Below are 17,164 nucleotides of genomic sequence, written 5' to 3' on the forward strand. Positions count from 1 at the left end.
TATTTTACAATTTAAAGCACTTGATAAAACCTGAATAAAGTCTTGCAAACCTATCGAGAGAATAAGTGGCAACACTCAGTCCCTCGGAGCAGCAGAAGGTAAGGGCCAAAAGCAGCATTGAGGGGAGGAACGATGTGAACTGGGTTAGCAGTTGGTGTAAACAATCTTACAACAAGTAACAATTAGATTTAGTAACAAAGACACGGCATAGTCACATAGCCTCCAATTTCACCACAAGGAATGAGGGCCAATCTTCCACTATACGAGTGATGGCATGGTATCTGCAGCTTACATGCTGACGAGCCTGGGCCCCATTGCACGCCCAGTGTGATGACGTGTCATAGGCCTATTTTCAGGGCTGTTTCTGAAGCTGCTGTTCTGTTTTGCATATGTTCTGGTTTGGTGAGAATGTTAAGTGACTGATGCAGGGACAGGGTACAGAGTTTGGATGATCAGCCATGATCTCGTTGAATGGCGGAGCGGGCTCGAGGGGCCGAATGGCCGACTCCTGCTCCTATCTTCAATGTTTCTATCAGCAAAAGGCCGGAACAAGCTGTTGGTGCAGGGAGTCAAACTGCAGCTTTTCATGAGTGTCAAAAAGTAAACAAATAAGTTCCTGCGATCTTTAGGGATTTGTAATGATACATCGTGCAGAGATGGCTCACAGGAAAGAAATTGGTCTTAATCTGTCTGAACTGCATTACGATAGCCAAGAAATGACTGTTGCTAGTATCAGAGGATGAACATTGTGGCGGATTTTCCTGTTATTGTGCTTGTGGATGTTGGATTGCCAAACTCCACCGAACAGACGAAAACCAGGGCGGATCTGTTATGGGAGTTTAATCCTCCCTCCCCAATGATCTGCCCTTGACGTGTTGCTATGACATTCCTCTATCTGCTATATTAATCCAAGCATTGCCCTGCTCATTATAAATGCACTACTGCCTCGGCACACAAACACACTAAGCATCGTTACACCAATATTATTGGCAGTCATATTTAAGCTTGTCTTACTGTGTTATCTGCATGTGACACATTTTTTCCTGTTTATTGTTCCAGAAACATCCTGAAGCAGGGTGGATCGGCCGTTGATGGCACCATTGCTGCACTACTCTGTAACTCCCTCATCAACCCCCAAAGTCTGAGTATTGGCGGAGGAGTCATATTCACCATTTATAACAAATCCACAGGTAATTCCCGTCGATGATTTTGTTGAACGATATGCTCTAGAGGCACAGGTGTGAGTGCATGTTGCACACATCAGAGTCTAATGTCCACGCTCCTTATTGGGGTGGAGTTGGTCCTGATGTAGCTGGAGAATGGTGGACAGGGCTCGGCACCTGCTCGGATTTGGGCCGGACAGTCTGGGTTTCCAATCAGCTTTCCAGAAACTTCTAAAATGAAAACTCGATACAAGAAGTCTGCTTTTAAAAAATTCTCTTTCACTATGTTGCTTCTGTGCCAGATGATGTAGAAGGATTAGTTATTTTTTTGAGATTAAAGTTTCTAATGCATTTAAAAGCTAGACATGAGGGAGAAAAGAATAGAAGGATATGCTCATTGGGTCAGATGAAGAGGGGTGGGAGGGGGCTCGTGTCGAGTGTAAACACCGGCACAGACCTGTTGAGACACACAGCAATGTGGTTGATTCTTAACTGCCCTCTGAAATGAGCAAGTCACTCAGTTGTAACAAACCGCTACGGAAAACAATAAAAAGAATGAAGCTGGACGGACCATTCGGCATCGACCTCGGCACCAGCAACAGGACACCCAGCCCAGTCGACACTGCAAAGTCCTCCTCACCAACATCTGGGGACTTGTGCCAGAATTGGGAGAGCTGTCCCACAGACTAGTCAAGCAACAGCCTGACACAGTCACACTCACAGAATCATCCCTTTCAGCCAATGTCCCAAACTCCTCCATCACCGTTCCTGGGTATGTCCTGTCCCACCGGCAGGACAGACCCACCAGGGGTGGCGGCACAGTGGTATACGGTCGGGAAGGAGTGGCCCTAGGAGTCCTCAACATTCACTCCGGACCCCATGAAGTCTCATGGCTTCAGGTCAAACATGGGCAAGGAAACCTCCTGCTGATTACCATCTACCGCCCTCCCTCAGCTGATGAATCAGTTCTCCTCCATGTTGAACACCACTGTGAAGAAGCACTGAGAGTAGCAAGGGCACAGAATGTACTCTGGGTGGGGGACTTCAATGTCCATCACCAAGAGTGGCTCAGTAGCACCACTACTGACCAAGCTGGCCGAGTCCTGAAGGACATAACTGCCAGTCTGGGCCTGCGACAGGTGGTGAGAGAACCAAAACGAGGGAAAAACCTACTTGACCTCATCCTCACCAATCTGCCTGTCGCAGATGCATCTGTCCATGACAGTATTGGTAGCAGTGACCACCCCACAGTCATTGTGGAAATGAAGTCCCGTCTTCACACTGAGGACACCCTCCATTGTGTTGTGTGGCACTACCACCGTGCTAAATGGGATAGATTCAGAACAGATCTAGCAGCTCAAAACTGGGCATCCATGAGGCGCAGTGGGCCATCAGCAGCAGATTTGTATTCCACCACAATCTGTAACCTCATGGCCCAGCATATCCCTCACTCTACAATTACCATCAAGCCAGGGGACCAACCCTGGTTCAATAAGGAGTGTAGAAGAGCATGCCAGGAGCAGCACCAGGCGTACCTAAAAATGAGGTGCCAACCTCGGGAAGCTGCAACACAGGACTACATGCATGTTAAAAAGCAGAAGCAGCATGCTATAGACAGGGTGAAGCGATCCCACAATCAACGGATCAGATCAAAGCTCTGTAGTCCTGCTACATCCAGTCGTGAATGGTGGTGGAAAATTAAACAACTAAAGGAAGGAGGAGGCTCCATGAATATCCCCGTCCTCAATAATGGTGGAGCCCAGCACGTGAGTGCAAAAGAAAAGGCTGAAGCATTTGCAACCATCTTCAGCCAGAAGTGCCGAGTGGATGATCCATATCGGCCTCCTCCTGAGGTCCACACCATCACAGGAGCCAATCTTCAGCCATTCGATTCACTCCATGCAATATCAAGAAACGGCTGAGCACACTGGATACAGCAAAGGCTGTGGGCCCCGACAACATCCCGGCTATCGTGCTGAAGACTTGTGCTCCAGAACTAGCCACGCCTCTAGCTAAGCTGTTCCAGTACAGCTACAACACTGGCATCTATCCGACAATGTGGAAAACTGCCCAGGTATGTCCTGTCCACAAAAAGCAGGACAAATCCAACCCGGCCAATTACTGCCCCATCAGTCTACTCTCAATCATCAGCAAAGTGATGGAAGGTGTCATCGACAGTGCTATCAAGCGGCACTTACTCACCAATAACCTGCTCACTGATGCACAGTTTGGGTTCCGACAAGACCACTCGGCTCCTGACCTCATTGCAACCTTGGTCCAAACATGGACAAAGGAGCTGAATTCCAGAGGTGAGGTGAGAGTGACTGCCCTAGACATCAAGGCAGCATTTGACCGGGTGTGGCATCAAGGAGCCCTAGTAAAACTGAAGTCAATGGGAATCAGGGGGAAAACTCTCCACTGGCTGGAGTCATACCTAGCACAAAGGAAGATGGTTGTGGTGGTTGAAGGTCAATCTTCACAGCCCCAGGACATCGCTACAGGAGTTCCTCAGGGCAGTGCCCTTGGCCCAACCATCTTCAGCTGCTTCATCAATGACCTTCCCTCCAACATAAGGTCAGAAATGGGGATGTTCGCTGATGACTGCACAGTGTTCAGAGCCATTCACAACTCCTCAGATAATGAAGCAGTCCGTGCCTGCGTGCAACAAGACCTGGACGACATTCAGGCTTGGGCTGATAAGTGGCAGGTAACATTCGCGCCACAGAAGTGCCAGGCAATGGCTATCTCCAACAAGAGAGAGTCTAACCACCTCCCCTTGACATTCAACGGTATTACCATTGGCGAATCCCCCACCATCAACATCCTGGGGGTCACCATTGACCAGAAACTTAACTGGACCAGGCACATAAATACTGTGGCAACAAGAGCAGGTCAGAGGCTGGGTATTCTGCGGCGAGTGTCTAACCTCCTGACTCCCCAAAGCCTTTCCACCATCTACAAGGCACAAGTAAGGAGTGTGATGGAATACTCTCCACTTGCCTGGATGAGTGCAGCTGCAACAACACTCAAGAAGCTCGACACCATCCAGGACAAAGCAACCCGCTTGATTGGCACTCCATCCACCACCTTAAACATTCACTCCCTCCAGCACCGGCGTACCGTGGCTGCAGTGTGTACCATCCACAAGATGCATTGCAGCAACTTGCCAAGTCTTCTTCGGCAGCACCTCCCAAACCCGCGACCTCTTCCACCTAGAAGGACAAGGGCAACAGGTGCATGGGAACACCACCACCTCCAAGTTCCCCTCCAAGTCACACACCATCCTGACTTAGAAGTATATCGCCGATCCTTCATCGTCGCTGGGTCAAAATCCTGGAACTCCCTCTCTAACAGCACTGTGGGAGCACCTTCACCACACGGACTGCAGCGGTTCAAGGCCGCGGCTCACCACCACCTTCTCAAGGGCAATTAGGGATGGGCAATAAAATGCTGGCCTTGCCAGCGACGCCCAGATCCCATAAACGAATTTTTTAAAAAGTGGTAGAAATTCCTCATGGGTGGTAGCGGTATCGCAGGGGCCACCAGCTTTACTCCCCGCTCGATATTCAGGTCTTTTGTGTGTGCAGCCCACCTCACTGACTGCAGCGTGTGTGAACAGCCCACCTCAGTGACTGTACCATGTATACAGCCCACCTCGGTGACTGTACCGTGTGTGTAGAGCCCACCTCACTGACTGTACCATGTATACAGCCCACCTCATTGACTGTACCGTGTGTGTAGAGCCCACCTCACTGACTGTACCATGTATACAGCCCACCTCATTGACTGTACCGTGCGTACAGCCCACCTCACTGACTGTACCGTGTGGACAGCCCGCCTCACTGACTGTACCGTGTGGACAGCCCACCTCACTGACTGTACCGTGTGGACAGCCCGCCTCACTGACTGTACCGTGTGGACAGCCCACCTCACTGACTGTACCGTGCGTACAGCCCACCTCACTGACTGTACCGTGTGGACAGCCCACCTCACTGACTGTACCATGTGAACAGCCCACCTCACTGACTGCAGCGTGTGTGAACAGCCCACCTCATTGACTGTACCGTGTGGACAGCCCACCTCACTGTACCGTGTGGACAGCCCACCTCACTGACTGTACCGTGTGTGTACAGCCCACCTCACTGACTGTACCATGTATACAGCCCACCTCACTGACTGTACCGTGCGTACAGCCCACCTCATTGACTGTACCGTGCGTACAGCCCGCCTCACTGACTGTACCATGTGTACAGCCCACCTCACTGACTGTACCGTGTGTGTACAGCCCACCTCACTGACTGTACCGTGTGTGTACAGCCCACCTCACTGACTGTACCGTGCGTACAGCCCGCCTCACTGACTGTACCGTGTGTGTACATCCCGCCTCACTGACTGTACCGTGTGTGTACAGCCCGCCTCACTGACTGTACCGTGTGTGTACAGCCCACCTCACTGACTGTACCGTGCGTACAGCCCACCTCACTGACTGTACCGTGTGTGTACATCCCGCCTCACTGACTGTACCGTGTGTGTACAGCCCGCCTCACTGACTGTACCGTGTGTGTACAGCCCGCCTCACTGACTGTACCGTGTGTGTACAGCCCACCTCACTGACTGTACCGTGCGTACAGCCCGCCTCACTGACTGTACCGTGTGTGTACATCCCGCCTCACTGACACTACCGTGTGTGTACAGCCCGCCTCACTGACTGTACCGTGTGTGTACAGCCCACCTCACTGACTGTACCGTGTGTGTACAGCCCACCTCACTGACTGTACCGTGCGTACAGCCCGCCTCACTGACTGTACCGTGTGTGTACATCCCGCCTCACTGACTGTACCGTGTGTGTACAGCCCGCCTCACTGACTGTACCGTGTGTGTACAGCCCACCTCACTGACTGTACCGTGCGTACAGCCCACCTCACTGACTGTACCGTGTGTGTACATCCCGCCTCACTGACTGTACCGTGTGTGTACAGCCCGCCTCACTGACTGTACCGTGTGTGTACAGCCCACCTCACTGACTGTACTGTGTGTAACACCTGTTTCCTCTCTCCCTCAGGCCGTGTGACAGTGATTAATGCCAGAGAGGGCGCCCCTCAAAAGCTGAAGCCAGGTTCACTCAGTGGGTGTGGTCCTTATCCAAAGCCAGGTAATAAAAATACTGTTAATGGAAATCTGGGTCTGACAGAGACATAAGGCTGATTCCGGTGGTAGGATCCTCTTCTCCCTCAAGACGGTGTCAGGCGGGGGAGAGGGAGTTGGCGGAGCGGGGTGAGGAAGCGAGGAGGGTGGGGTGAGGTTTGGAGGCAAATGGGGCAGAAAGTGAGAAGTAGGGTGGGGCAGGGGGAAGGAGTAGGAGTGGGGCGGGTGGAGGGTGGGAGATGGGTGGAGGGTAGGGGAGGGTGAGGGAGGGAGATGGGTGGAGGGTGGGGCTGGGTGAGGGAGGGAGACGGGTGAGGAGGGTGGGACAGGGTGAGGGAGGGAGACGGGTGGAGGGTGGGGCAGGGTGAGGGAGGGAGACGGGTGGGGCAGGGTGAGGGAGGGAGACGGGTGGAGGGTGGGGCAGGGTGAGGGAGGGAGACGGGTGGAGGGTGGGGAGGGTGGAAGGAGGGAGACAGGTGGAGGGTGAGGGAGGGAGACGGGTGGGGCAGAATTATGGGCTGCATTTTTTTTTTGTGGGTCCTTCTACCCCATCCCCACAAAAATAAAAATGAAAAATATCCGCGGCCGTGTTTTGAACGATCTCCATCGGTCCCTTGAAGGACCCCAGCTTGGACAGCTTAATGCCTGATACAAAAGGCGAAGTGTTCGCGGCTCATACTCTGCCCACTGGCACCTGGCAGTTGCAAATGGGGTCCTACTCGATAGGCACCTCGATTTGCATATTTAATTATTCTTATGCCTGATCCGAAGGGTGGGCTGCTCGCCCATTGATGGGCCTGCCTGACACTTGCATCAGGTGGGCCTTGGTCATCAATGGGTGGCCGAGGTGCTCCCTCCCACCCCTCACCCCCCACTGCTAGCTGCCTCCTTTTCAGGTGAGAAATGGGTGGCCGGAATTTGAAAATCGCCCCCTCTGTGTTTACGTATTTCAATATAAGTAATTTGAGAAGCTGTCGGGGGACTGAGCAGTGCAGTGGGTGAGACTCTCTGCTCCCAAATCAGGGCTCAACCAGCCAAACTGGTGGGATTAATCTCTTCCTGTCTGTAGGCTGTAAGGCTCGTACATTCCCAGGAACTTGACTCACAGCACATAACTGCCCCAACCTCGGCAGGAATTGGAAATCTACTGCAGGAGGGCCACTGGATGGCTGGTGTGGTAAATGGAAGAATGTCACAGTGGTGCAGTAGAGGTTGCTGGTCTGAGATTGGGACTGGAGCACATTGTTGGGGCACAGCAGAGGCTGTTTTGCTCTGCATCTAACCTGTGCTGACTTGCTTGATGGGCCAGTGTTCAGGGAGCTTTACTGTGCATCGGCAATTAAGGCAGCATGTTGGCTCGGAGGATTTATTGTGCCTGACAGTTCTGAGGTAAGGTGAAGACACACAATTACTAAAGAAAGGAGAGAAATGCTTCAAAATGAGAGGGCTCTGAGACTGGATAGTGTACACGATTGCTGCACTGCCCTGCTCTTTCTGAGACCGAGGTTCAGCCCACACTGAGAGAATTAAAGTCTCCTCTGTCTACAATATCAACGACAGCAACTTGCATTTACCTGGCGCCTTTAACATAGTAAAACGTGCCAAAGCACTTCATAGAAGCACTATCAGGCAAAAGCCGACACAGAGCCAAAGGAGGTATTAGGACAGGTGACCAAACGCTTGGTCAAAGAGGTAGGTTTTAAGGAGCATCTTAAAGAAGTAGAGAGAGGGGGCAAGGCAGAGAGGTCCAGGGAGGGAATTGGCGTGAGTTAGGATAGGGCAGCAGAGTCTTTAGTTGTTCTGTTTGATTCAGCTCCGCTATTTTGAATGAATAATTAGGTATGGCTTGCCTCCGATATGTTAAGTATTAGAATGATGTGTGTATGTGTTAATTGTGCCTCAGGTCCAGGTACCCAATGGATCGCTGTGCCAGGGGAACTGCGAGGTTACTGGAAAGCACACAAGCTATTTGGGAAATTACCCTGGAAATCCCTCTTTGAACCTTCAATACAACTTGCAGCAAAAGGATTCCCACTCCCACCGGTTTTAAGAAAATTTCTAGTCTATCTGCAACCTCTCCTGAGAAATACATCACTGAGGTAAGTAAAAGGGCCTGCACCAGGCAGTCTACCTGCAGCTAATTTCATAAACAGCACTGAGACAGTCCTCGTGATCCCACAACGCTCAATATTTGGGACAAACTCTTACCACAACAACTTGCATTTATATAGCGCCTCTAACATAGTAAAACGTCCCAAAGCGCTTCCCAGCGAGCGTCCCCAGACAGCACCACGTGAGATATTAGGGCAGGTGGCCTAAAGCTTGGTCAGAGTGGTAGGTTTTAAGGGGCATCTTAAAGGAGGAAAGAGAGGTGGAGAGGTTTAGGGAGGGAATTCCAGAGGTTAGGGCCCAGGCAGCTGAAGGCACGGCCACCAATGGTGGAGCAATTCAAATTGGGGATGTTCAAGAGTGCAGAATTGGAGGAGCGGTGAGATCTCGGAGGGCTGGAGGGGGTTACAGAGATAGGGAGCAGTTTCACTGCTCAATGAACCAGAACTTAATCCACTTGTAAAGTGCGAAACAGTTATTCACACAATACTTTAATGTCTATAGAATACTCTAGAATCAAAGTCAAAGGAATAATTTGAACTCATTTCATTGGTGAAAGGACTTCTCGTTGGCTGTTTTCAAAAAATCCTCTTGATGTCCTGAGAAATTGATAGTCGGGGCGTCTCCACTGTTCCAGGAGCCCTCCAGGTCACTGAAGCGAGCACAGTCTGGTATCAGGGACGGGCACTGCCTGCAGAGCATGCCTGTAGCTCCCCATTTATATGAGCGTAGATTCGAGAAGGGTCAAGGATGCGCCTTGCGCGTACAGCAGTCATGGAGTTTGGATTGAAAGATAGCAGTTACTGTTCCGTATGCCCACTTTCACTTACTGTGTAGGAACGTGGGTTCCTAACTAAAAGACTGAGTTCTACTCAGGCGATCAAACAAAACGAACTTTAATGAAACAAACAGGTTTTAATAAGAAACTGCAGGATAACATCGATTGTAGGTCTGCTCTCTCTGGAGGCTCCACGAGGACTGCCCCTGCAGTCCCGTGGCTGACGTCATGACGTCATCACGTTCTCCCGCCAGTCGGGAATCACGTGATGAACGGCGCGACATCATCACGTTTTAGCCGCGCTGTTAAAGTAACCACGCTCTGTACAGTTAAACAGCATAAATAAAGATACAGACTCAGGCTGTAGCTAACATCTTGTTAAAGGAATTATATACAAACGTCCTTTGGTGGCTCCGCCACAACTCCTTCATTGCTAATTTGGACATGCTTTTGGTTTTCTGCAGGAGCCACTTTAACCAGATTTCTTGCAAATTACTAAAATACTCGTTTTTTAAAATCTACTTGAACGAATTAAGAGGAAAGTATCAATTACACTGCTAACGCCAGTAAAGCTCCCTCAACTCTGCTCCAACAAAGTGCCTCAGAGGAATCTCCCCTAAAGATAGAAAGCCTAGCATTTATATAGTGCCTTGCACAACCTCAGGATCCCAAAGTGCTTTACAGCCAGTGTGGCTCAGTGGTAGCGTGCTCACCTTGGGTCAGAATTTTGTGGGTTCAAGTCCCACTCCAGAGACTTCAGCACAAAATCTAGGCTGACATTTCAGTGCAGTGCTGAGGGAGTGCCACACTGTCGGAGGTGCTGTCTTTCAGATGAGACATTAAACCGAGATCCAATCTGCCCTCTCGGGTGGACGTAAAAGATCCTGTGGCACTATTTTAAACAGCGGGCAAGTTCTCTACTGGCCAATATTTATCCCTCAACCAACATCACTAAAACAGCTTATCTGGTCATGATCTCATTGTTGAGTGTGGGAGCTTGCTGTGCACAAATTGATTGCTGTATTTCCTACATTACAAGTGACTACACTTCAAAAGCACTTTGGGATGTCCTGAGGTTATGCAAAGTCGCTATATAAATGCAAGTCTTTCTTTGAAGTACTTTAGAAGTGTAGTCACTGTTGTAATGTACTCACCAGTATGGCATTTTTCCAGTTCCCACATCTGCCAACCCCTAGCCTCTCTGAAGGAGATTGCCAATTTGATTTTCCACTTTCCTCCGTGGCAGCATCAAACAATCCCAGGCATGGATAGATGCAGAGTGAAGTTTCCACGACTCAAAACTAACCTCAGAAGAATTCCCCACTGCACCAGTGTGACATTCCGACTTCCCACACCAGCAATCTTGATAACTCTCTCCTAACTCATGGCTGTAAATTCCTCTAAGGAATAATTTCATGCCAAGTGCAAAGTAAGCACTGAGGTGGAGGAAGGTGTGGTTCAAGCAGCTGGTTTGTTTGTACTTTCCTATTGTATAAGAGCAATATCATGATTCTGGGTTTTAATTTCAGGCAAAGTATGGGTTAATATGTTTATGTAACATTCCTTTGTGTGCTATTTTAACCCAGCCATTAACCCGTTATGAGTTAAATAGAAACACACAAAGGAGTTTTACACACACTTTTTAACCAGTGCTCTACCAGAGAACGTTAAGCCCTCTGTGGGTAACTACACGAAGAGCTTGCGAAATGACAATTAATCTTCCCATGTGCGAGATTTCTGAGCTTCCCAATCCCTGTGTTTTGTGTGGTCCTACTCCGTATTTAAATCTTGAACCTGCAGAGTTCCACAAGGACACTTTGGAGGACATGCTATTCCTGAAACTCCTGGTTTGGGGGGCGGTGCGGAGGGTGCATTTATGCTCGGAATCTGAGGTGGGGCGCAGTCTTGCTCGGTCTCCATGAGGGGCAACACCGATGGGATGTCTCTTCACTTCCCTTTTGTTCCTTCATCCCCTCCCCCATTTCCCAGCCCCCAAGCTGCCCTTTTAATCTGTTTCATTTCCTGTGTTTTTTCTCAGTCCTGATGAAGGGTTTCGACCTGAAACGTTGACTCTATTTCTCTCTCCACGGATGTTTCCTGGCCTGCTGAGTTTTTCCAGCGTTTTCTGTTGTTATTTCGGATTTCCAGCATCCGCAGTATTTTGCTATCGTACTGCTGGGATGGTGTCATCCGCTGGTAGTCCTGTCAGTTCCACCTCACTTGCCCTCCGTGTGGCTGCACGATACTGGTGTATTGGCACGTCAGCACCAGTTCCTGGTGGAAGTGCAGCCCATAGTGTTGCAAATGCAAACTTCCCGATGGCAATTGCCCACAGAGGAGCTAATTGCTACTTAAAAATAAAAACTAGATTTTTGTAGATTTGATACATTCCTGGGCATCTTTGGCTAGTACAGCCAGTTCCCATAATGTTGCAGCAAAGTGCCACTAGAAAAAACCCTCCCGCTTACCGAGGTGGGTGCCCCAGTAGTGCTGGGAATGGTGCGAGTGACCACCCTAGGATTTGGGATGGGGTTTGGGCCAACTGGAAACGCTGCCCCATCATACTTCTGGTAGATAAGTGAGTCCCCAGGAATTCTGGACCCTGTATTTCTTTCTCAACAGCAGTTCTCCCTGAGTATGAAATCTGTGGCGGATTCCTCCACAACCACTAGACCTTGCGGCCTGTCTGCTGTGCGTGCTGCAGTCAGTTTTCTCAGGGGCACAGCAGACAAACCTTAAAGGGACCGCTGGACGCTGCCACCCAAAAGCCAAGTTTAACATTTTTTACTTACCTGAATGAGCAGGGGTGCTCCTCCCAGTTCCACATCCAAAATGCCAGCCACTGATTGTCCGCTCGTCCCCCCCCACAACCCCCACCGATTGTCCACTAGCCCCCCCCCCCCAAACCCCGTCGATTGTCCGCTCGCCCTCCCCACAACCCCCCAAACCCCGCCGATTGTCCGCTCCCCCCCCCCCCCCCCAAACCCCGCCGATTGTCCGCTCGCCCCACCCAACAACCCCCCCCACAAACCCCGCCGATTGTCTTTTCACCACCCCACCTCCCGGACTCACCTAAGGAGCAGCCCCCCAATGTGAGCCGTTGCTGGGCCTACCGCTCAACCATCCTAATGAGGCCAACAGACCAATTTGCCATGGTTCTGCCGCTGGCCTCATTGGACGTGGGCACTATGCATTGCACCGGGATCGTACCCCGGTTCAGGCGCCATCCAATTCCTAAGCCAAGAGTTTTTAGTTGAGCCTGAGCTCTCTGAATCTCCTTAAAGCCTTTCCAAGTTTTGCCACTTTAAAATCTTGTGCATCTCCTGCATGACTTTACAATCAGCCTTGTAACAGGGAGGAGATATAGAAATAATTTGTATTTATAAAGCATTTTCCATATCCTCAGGACATCCCAAAGCATTTCAAAGCCAATTAAGTACTTTGGAAGTATAGCTACATGTTGTAGGCAAATGCAACAGTCAAGTTGCACACAGCAAGGTCCCACAAATAGCAATGAGATAAACAACCAGATCATTTGTTTTGGTGAAGTTGCTTGATGAATGTTGATTAGGGCACCAGGAGATTTACCCTGCTCTTTAAATAGTGTCACAGGAACTTTTACATCTAGCTAAGAGGGCAGATGGGGCCACAGTTTCATATTTTATCTGAAAGACTGCACTTCCGACAGTGCAGCACTGAAGTGTCAGCCTGGAGGCTTCAAGCCTTTGCAGCAGAGTTTGAGCCCATGGCCTTCTAACTCAGCATGAGAGAGTGCTACCAGTATGCCAAGACTAACAATTAAAAGGAAAATGTGTGCTGGCTGTGAACTACAAAATATCAGATGTTCAACAACCACTTACATTTATACAGTGCATCTGGCTCAGCAGGCCAATTAGGGAGGAAGTCACTGACAGACGTCAGACGTGCTATCTGACAACAACAGAAAATGCTGGAAAAACTCAGCAGGCCAGGCAACATCCGTGGAGAGAAATTAGAGTCGACATTTCGGGTCTAACCCTTCTTCAAAACTGGAAAGGAAATGAAATGGATCGAAAGGCAGGGCTGGGAGAAGACAGAAGAAGTGAAGAGACATTAAGAGGTATTCAAAACCAGAAGAGATGGTGATCGGACTAGTGGAGACAAAAGACAGCTCTAGATTAGGTGTGAAATGCGCTGGCAGAATGGGAGACAGCTGCCATGTGGGAGAGAGAAAAAAAGGAAAGGGGGGGAGGGAAAAACCAAAACAAAGGGGTGGATATAAAATATTGGTAAAAATGTAATAGGGGCCGAGGTTATGATCTGAAATTGTTGAACTCGATATTGAGTCCGGAAGGCTGTAAAGTGCCTAATCGGACTCAATATCGAGTTCAACAATTTCAGATCATAACCTCGGCCCCTATTACATTTTTACTTATATTTTTTATCCACCCCTTTGTTTTGGTTTCCCCCCCTCCCTTTCCTTTTTTTCTCTCTCCCACATGGCGGCTGTCTCCCATTCTGCCAGAACACTTCACACCTAATCTGAGCCGTCTTTTGTCTCCACTAGTCCGACCACCATCTCGTCTCGTTTTGAATACCTCTTAATGTCTCTTCACTTCTTTTGTTCTCTCGCAGCCCTGCCTTTCGATCTATTTCATTTCCTTTCCAGTTTTGATAAAGGGTTTCGACCCGAAACGTCGACTCTAATTTCTCTCCACGGATGTTGCCTGGCTTGCTGAGTTTTTCCAGCATTTTCTGTTGTTATTTCAGATTTCCAGCATCTGCAGTATTTTGCTATCGTGCTATCGGACAAGACTTCTTGAAAGAAGAAATGTCAGCGTTTGACGGCTCTGTGAAGCTGTCAAACACTGACATTCTCTGTAGTTTGGTGAGTCCTTGTGTTCAGGACTCATCAAACCTTTCAACGTTGTCGATTTCAGATGGCTGTTGGTTTAGAGGATCCAACAGCCAGTCTGTGAAATCGGCCAAGAAGTCTCCCGATCCAGGGTGGATGAAGGCTGCAGGAAGAAAACAAGGTAAGTGAACACTTTTAAACACTCATCACTCACCTTACATACTTACCACTCCACACTTGCACCCATCACTCACCACTACATCTTACTTCCAGGTGCCTCCGACCCCCGCAGACCTCCTTCACGTCTCCTCCAACCCGGCGGGGTTCTCTGAGGTCGGGAAGCCTTCACCTGAGAAGGCAAAATGGCACTAATCCTTTTTCCTGCAGTTAAAGGATTTAATCCCTTTCCCGCCTCCAGGAGACGGGACCCGAAGCAGTAGCACTTCTTCCCGCCTCCTGGCAAAAGGGAACGGAGGCGGAATGGGGGTGGTTTTTCCATCCGCCCCCACTTTCTGCTACTTTACTGGCAGTCCCGCCTCCTCGGGGCTGAGAAAATCCAGCCCGAGGTGTTCGGCGCCTTCCCGGATGCTTCCCTTCCACTTATTGCGGTCTTGGGTGAGGGATTCCCAGGTGTCGGTGGGGGTGTTGCACTTTTTCAAGGAGGCTTTGAGGGTGTCCGTGAAGTGTTTCCTCTGCACTTTTGGGGCTCTCTTGCCGTGTCGGAGCTCCGAGTAGAGCGCTTGTTTTGGGAGTTTCGTATCGGGCATGCGGACGATGTGGCCCGTAAATCAGAGCTGATCAAGCGTGGTCAGAGCTTCGATGCTGGGGATATTGGCCTGAGCGAGAACACTGACGTTGGTGCGCCTATCCTGCCTATCGATTTGCAGGATCTTGTGGAGGCAGCATTGGTGGTACCTCTCCAGTGCTTTGAGGTGCCTGCTGTACATGGTCCATGTCTCTGAAGCATACAGAATGGCGGGTATCACTACTGCTCTGTAGACCATGAGCTTAGTGCTGGGTTTGAGGTCCTGGTCTTCAAACACGCTCTTCCTCAGGCGACTGAAGGCGGTGTTGCACTTCGTCGTCGACGTCTGCCCTTGTTGCCAGTAGGCTCCCGAGGTATGGAAAGTGGTCCACGTTGTCCAAGGCCTTGTTGTACATTTTGATAATAGGGGGGCAGTACTGTGTGGCGGGGGCAGGTTGGTAGAGGACCTTTGTCTTACAGATGTTTAGTGTAAGGCCCATGCTCTCTACACTTCGATGAAGGTGTTGACGATGGTTTGGAGTTCGACCTCAGAGAGTGCGCAGACGCAAGCGTCGTCTGCATATTGTAATTCGATGACAGAGGATGGGACGACCTTGGATCTGGACTGGAGGCAACGGAGGTTGAACAGTTTCCCCTTTGTTCTGTAGATTAGCTCCACTCCAGCAGGGAGCTTACTGAGGGAGAGATGGAGCATTGCAGCAATGAAGATCGAGAAGAGCGTTGGTGCGATGACACAGCCTTGCTTGACCCCGGTCCGTACTTGAATTGAGTCTGTGGTGGATCCATTGGTCAGGATCATGGCTTGCATGTCATCGTGAAGCAGGCGGAGGATGGTGACACGCTTTTGAGGGCAGCCGAATTTGAGGAGGACACTCCATAATCCCTCACGGTTGACGGGGTCAGAGGCCTGTGTAAGGCCTTTGTGCTGCAGTGCATCTTGGAGATGGTACACACTGCAGCCACGGTGCTCCGGTGGAGGAGGGAGTGAATGTTTAAGGTGGTGGATGGGGTGCCAATCAAGCGGGCTGCTTTGTCCTGGATGGTGTCAAGCTTCTTGAGTGTTGATGGAGCTGCACTCGTCCAGACAAGTGGAGAGTATTCCATCACACTCCCGACTTGTGCTTTTGGGGAGTTAGGAGGTGGGACACTCGCCACAGAATACGCAGCCTCTGACCTGCTCTTGTAGCCATAGGGCTCGAATTTCCAAGCCCCGTGGAGGCGGGTTTGGAGGCGGGAGTAGTGGGAAAATTGCAGAATCGGGGGGCAGGAACCCATCCTGCCCCCAACCCGCCTCCGTGCCAATGTCCCAGGAGGCGGGTATCCGACCTGTACTGGGAGCCGCCTCCCCGAGGCGGGAAGGGGATTAGTGCCAATTAACTGTCCGTTAACAGGTAGTTATCAGGCAGTTTTTTGCCTAATCCCTATTTTTAGCCCTGAAGTGTGGGCTTCCCAACGGCTCCGAACCACGCCAAGTTAGCAAAGCGGACCATCGGTCTGCAGGGGTTGGAGGGGTCGAGATGTCCATTGTGCAGGTGAGTGATGTGTGCAGAGGTAAGTGTGTGAGGTAAGTGTAAAGTGTTTTAATAAGTTTTACTTACCTTTACTTTCTCCTGCAGGCTTCCTTCCTTCAGTTCTCAGGAGTCCCTCAGCTCACCGGCACAGAAAGCAGAATGGCCGCTGAACTGTCAAAAGCTGCAGCCTCTGCTTTCTGGTCTGGAGAGATCTCTAACTGAGTCTGAGTAGAAGGACTCAAGTTAGAAGACAGATTGTCAGAGTTTGACAGCTTCACAGAGCTGTCAAACGCTGATTTTTCATCTGTCAAAAGCTCTTGACAGATGAAATGTCAATCGCTGACGTCACCAGTAACCAGGTATCCTTTAATTGGCCTGCTGAGCCCGCTGGGTCAATCAAGGGAAAATAGCGTGGGTTGGCCACAGGTCGATGGAGGTGGGACTACAACCCAAAAAGTGGGAGTTCCGCCTCCATCACGTCCCCATTGACAAAATCCAGCCCATAGGGCTAAAAATTCAGTTTGAGGCGCCAAGCTCGCCTGGGCGCCGGAATTACCGCTGCGTGCGGAGCCACTTGCGCCATCCGGATATTCAGTTTCTGCGCCCCAAATGGAAGCGGGCCGCTAAACGAGGCTTCCCGCGCCCCGCTTGGGGCGCTGAAACTGAATATCGGCGCGCTAAGGGCCGCAGCGCCACACGCTGCGGCACGGCACGCTGCGGTACTGCAGGCCTTCCTCCCACTGTTAAGGGGGTGGTGCCTGGAACAGCGCGATCCCCGCTCGCGAGTGCCGGCAAATGAGCCCGGCACCAAGGAGAAATGCCGGGCTCTCGGGAAACAGCCGGCAATGCCGCGGGGGG

The 17,164-nt window shown here is 50.6% G+C and overlaps 2 protein-coding genes across 3 annotated transcripts in view; both read left to right on the forward strand.

The window, feature by feature from the left end:
- The window catches only part of LOC147104924 (serine/threonine-protein phosphatase 4 catalytic subunit-like), an 847,849-nt gene that overhangs the window by 602,733 nt on the left and 227,952 nt on the right, over window positions 1-17,164 (forward strand). The gene's annotated exons all lie outside the window — the stretch shown is intronic.
- Window positions 1-17,164, forward strand: part of LOC147104926 (glutathione hydrolase 5 proenzyme-like) — a 141,928-nt gene that overhangs the window by 50,181 nt on the left and 74,583 nt on the right. For both annotated transcript variants that reach the window (XM_085962064.1, XM_085962063.1), the window contains exons 2-4: window positions 1,060-1,190; window positions 6,226-6,315; window positions 8,212-8,407. In XM_085962064.1, the coding sequence (XP_085818190.1) occupies window positions 1,060-1,190; window positions 6,226-6,315; window positions 8,212-8,407 (417 nt within the window). The remainder of the gene's footprint in view (window positions 1-1,059; window positions 1,191-6,225; window positions 6,316-8,211; window positions 8,408-17,164) is intronic.

Source organism: Somniosus microcephalus, chromosome 19 (assembly GCF_052327205.1).
Source record: "Somniosus microcephalus isolate GS21.2 chromosome 19, FLI_Smic_1.0, whole genome shotgun sequence".
In the NCBI taxonomy this organism is placed as follows: Eukaryota; Metazoa; Chordata; class Chondrichthyes; order Squaliformes; family Somniosidae; genus Somniosus; species Somniosus microcephalus.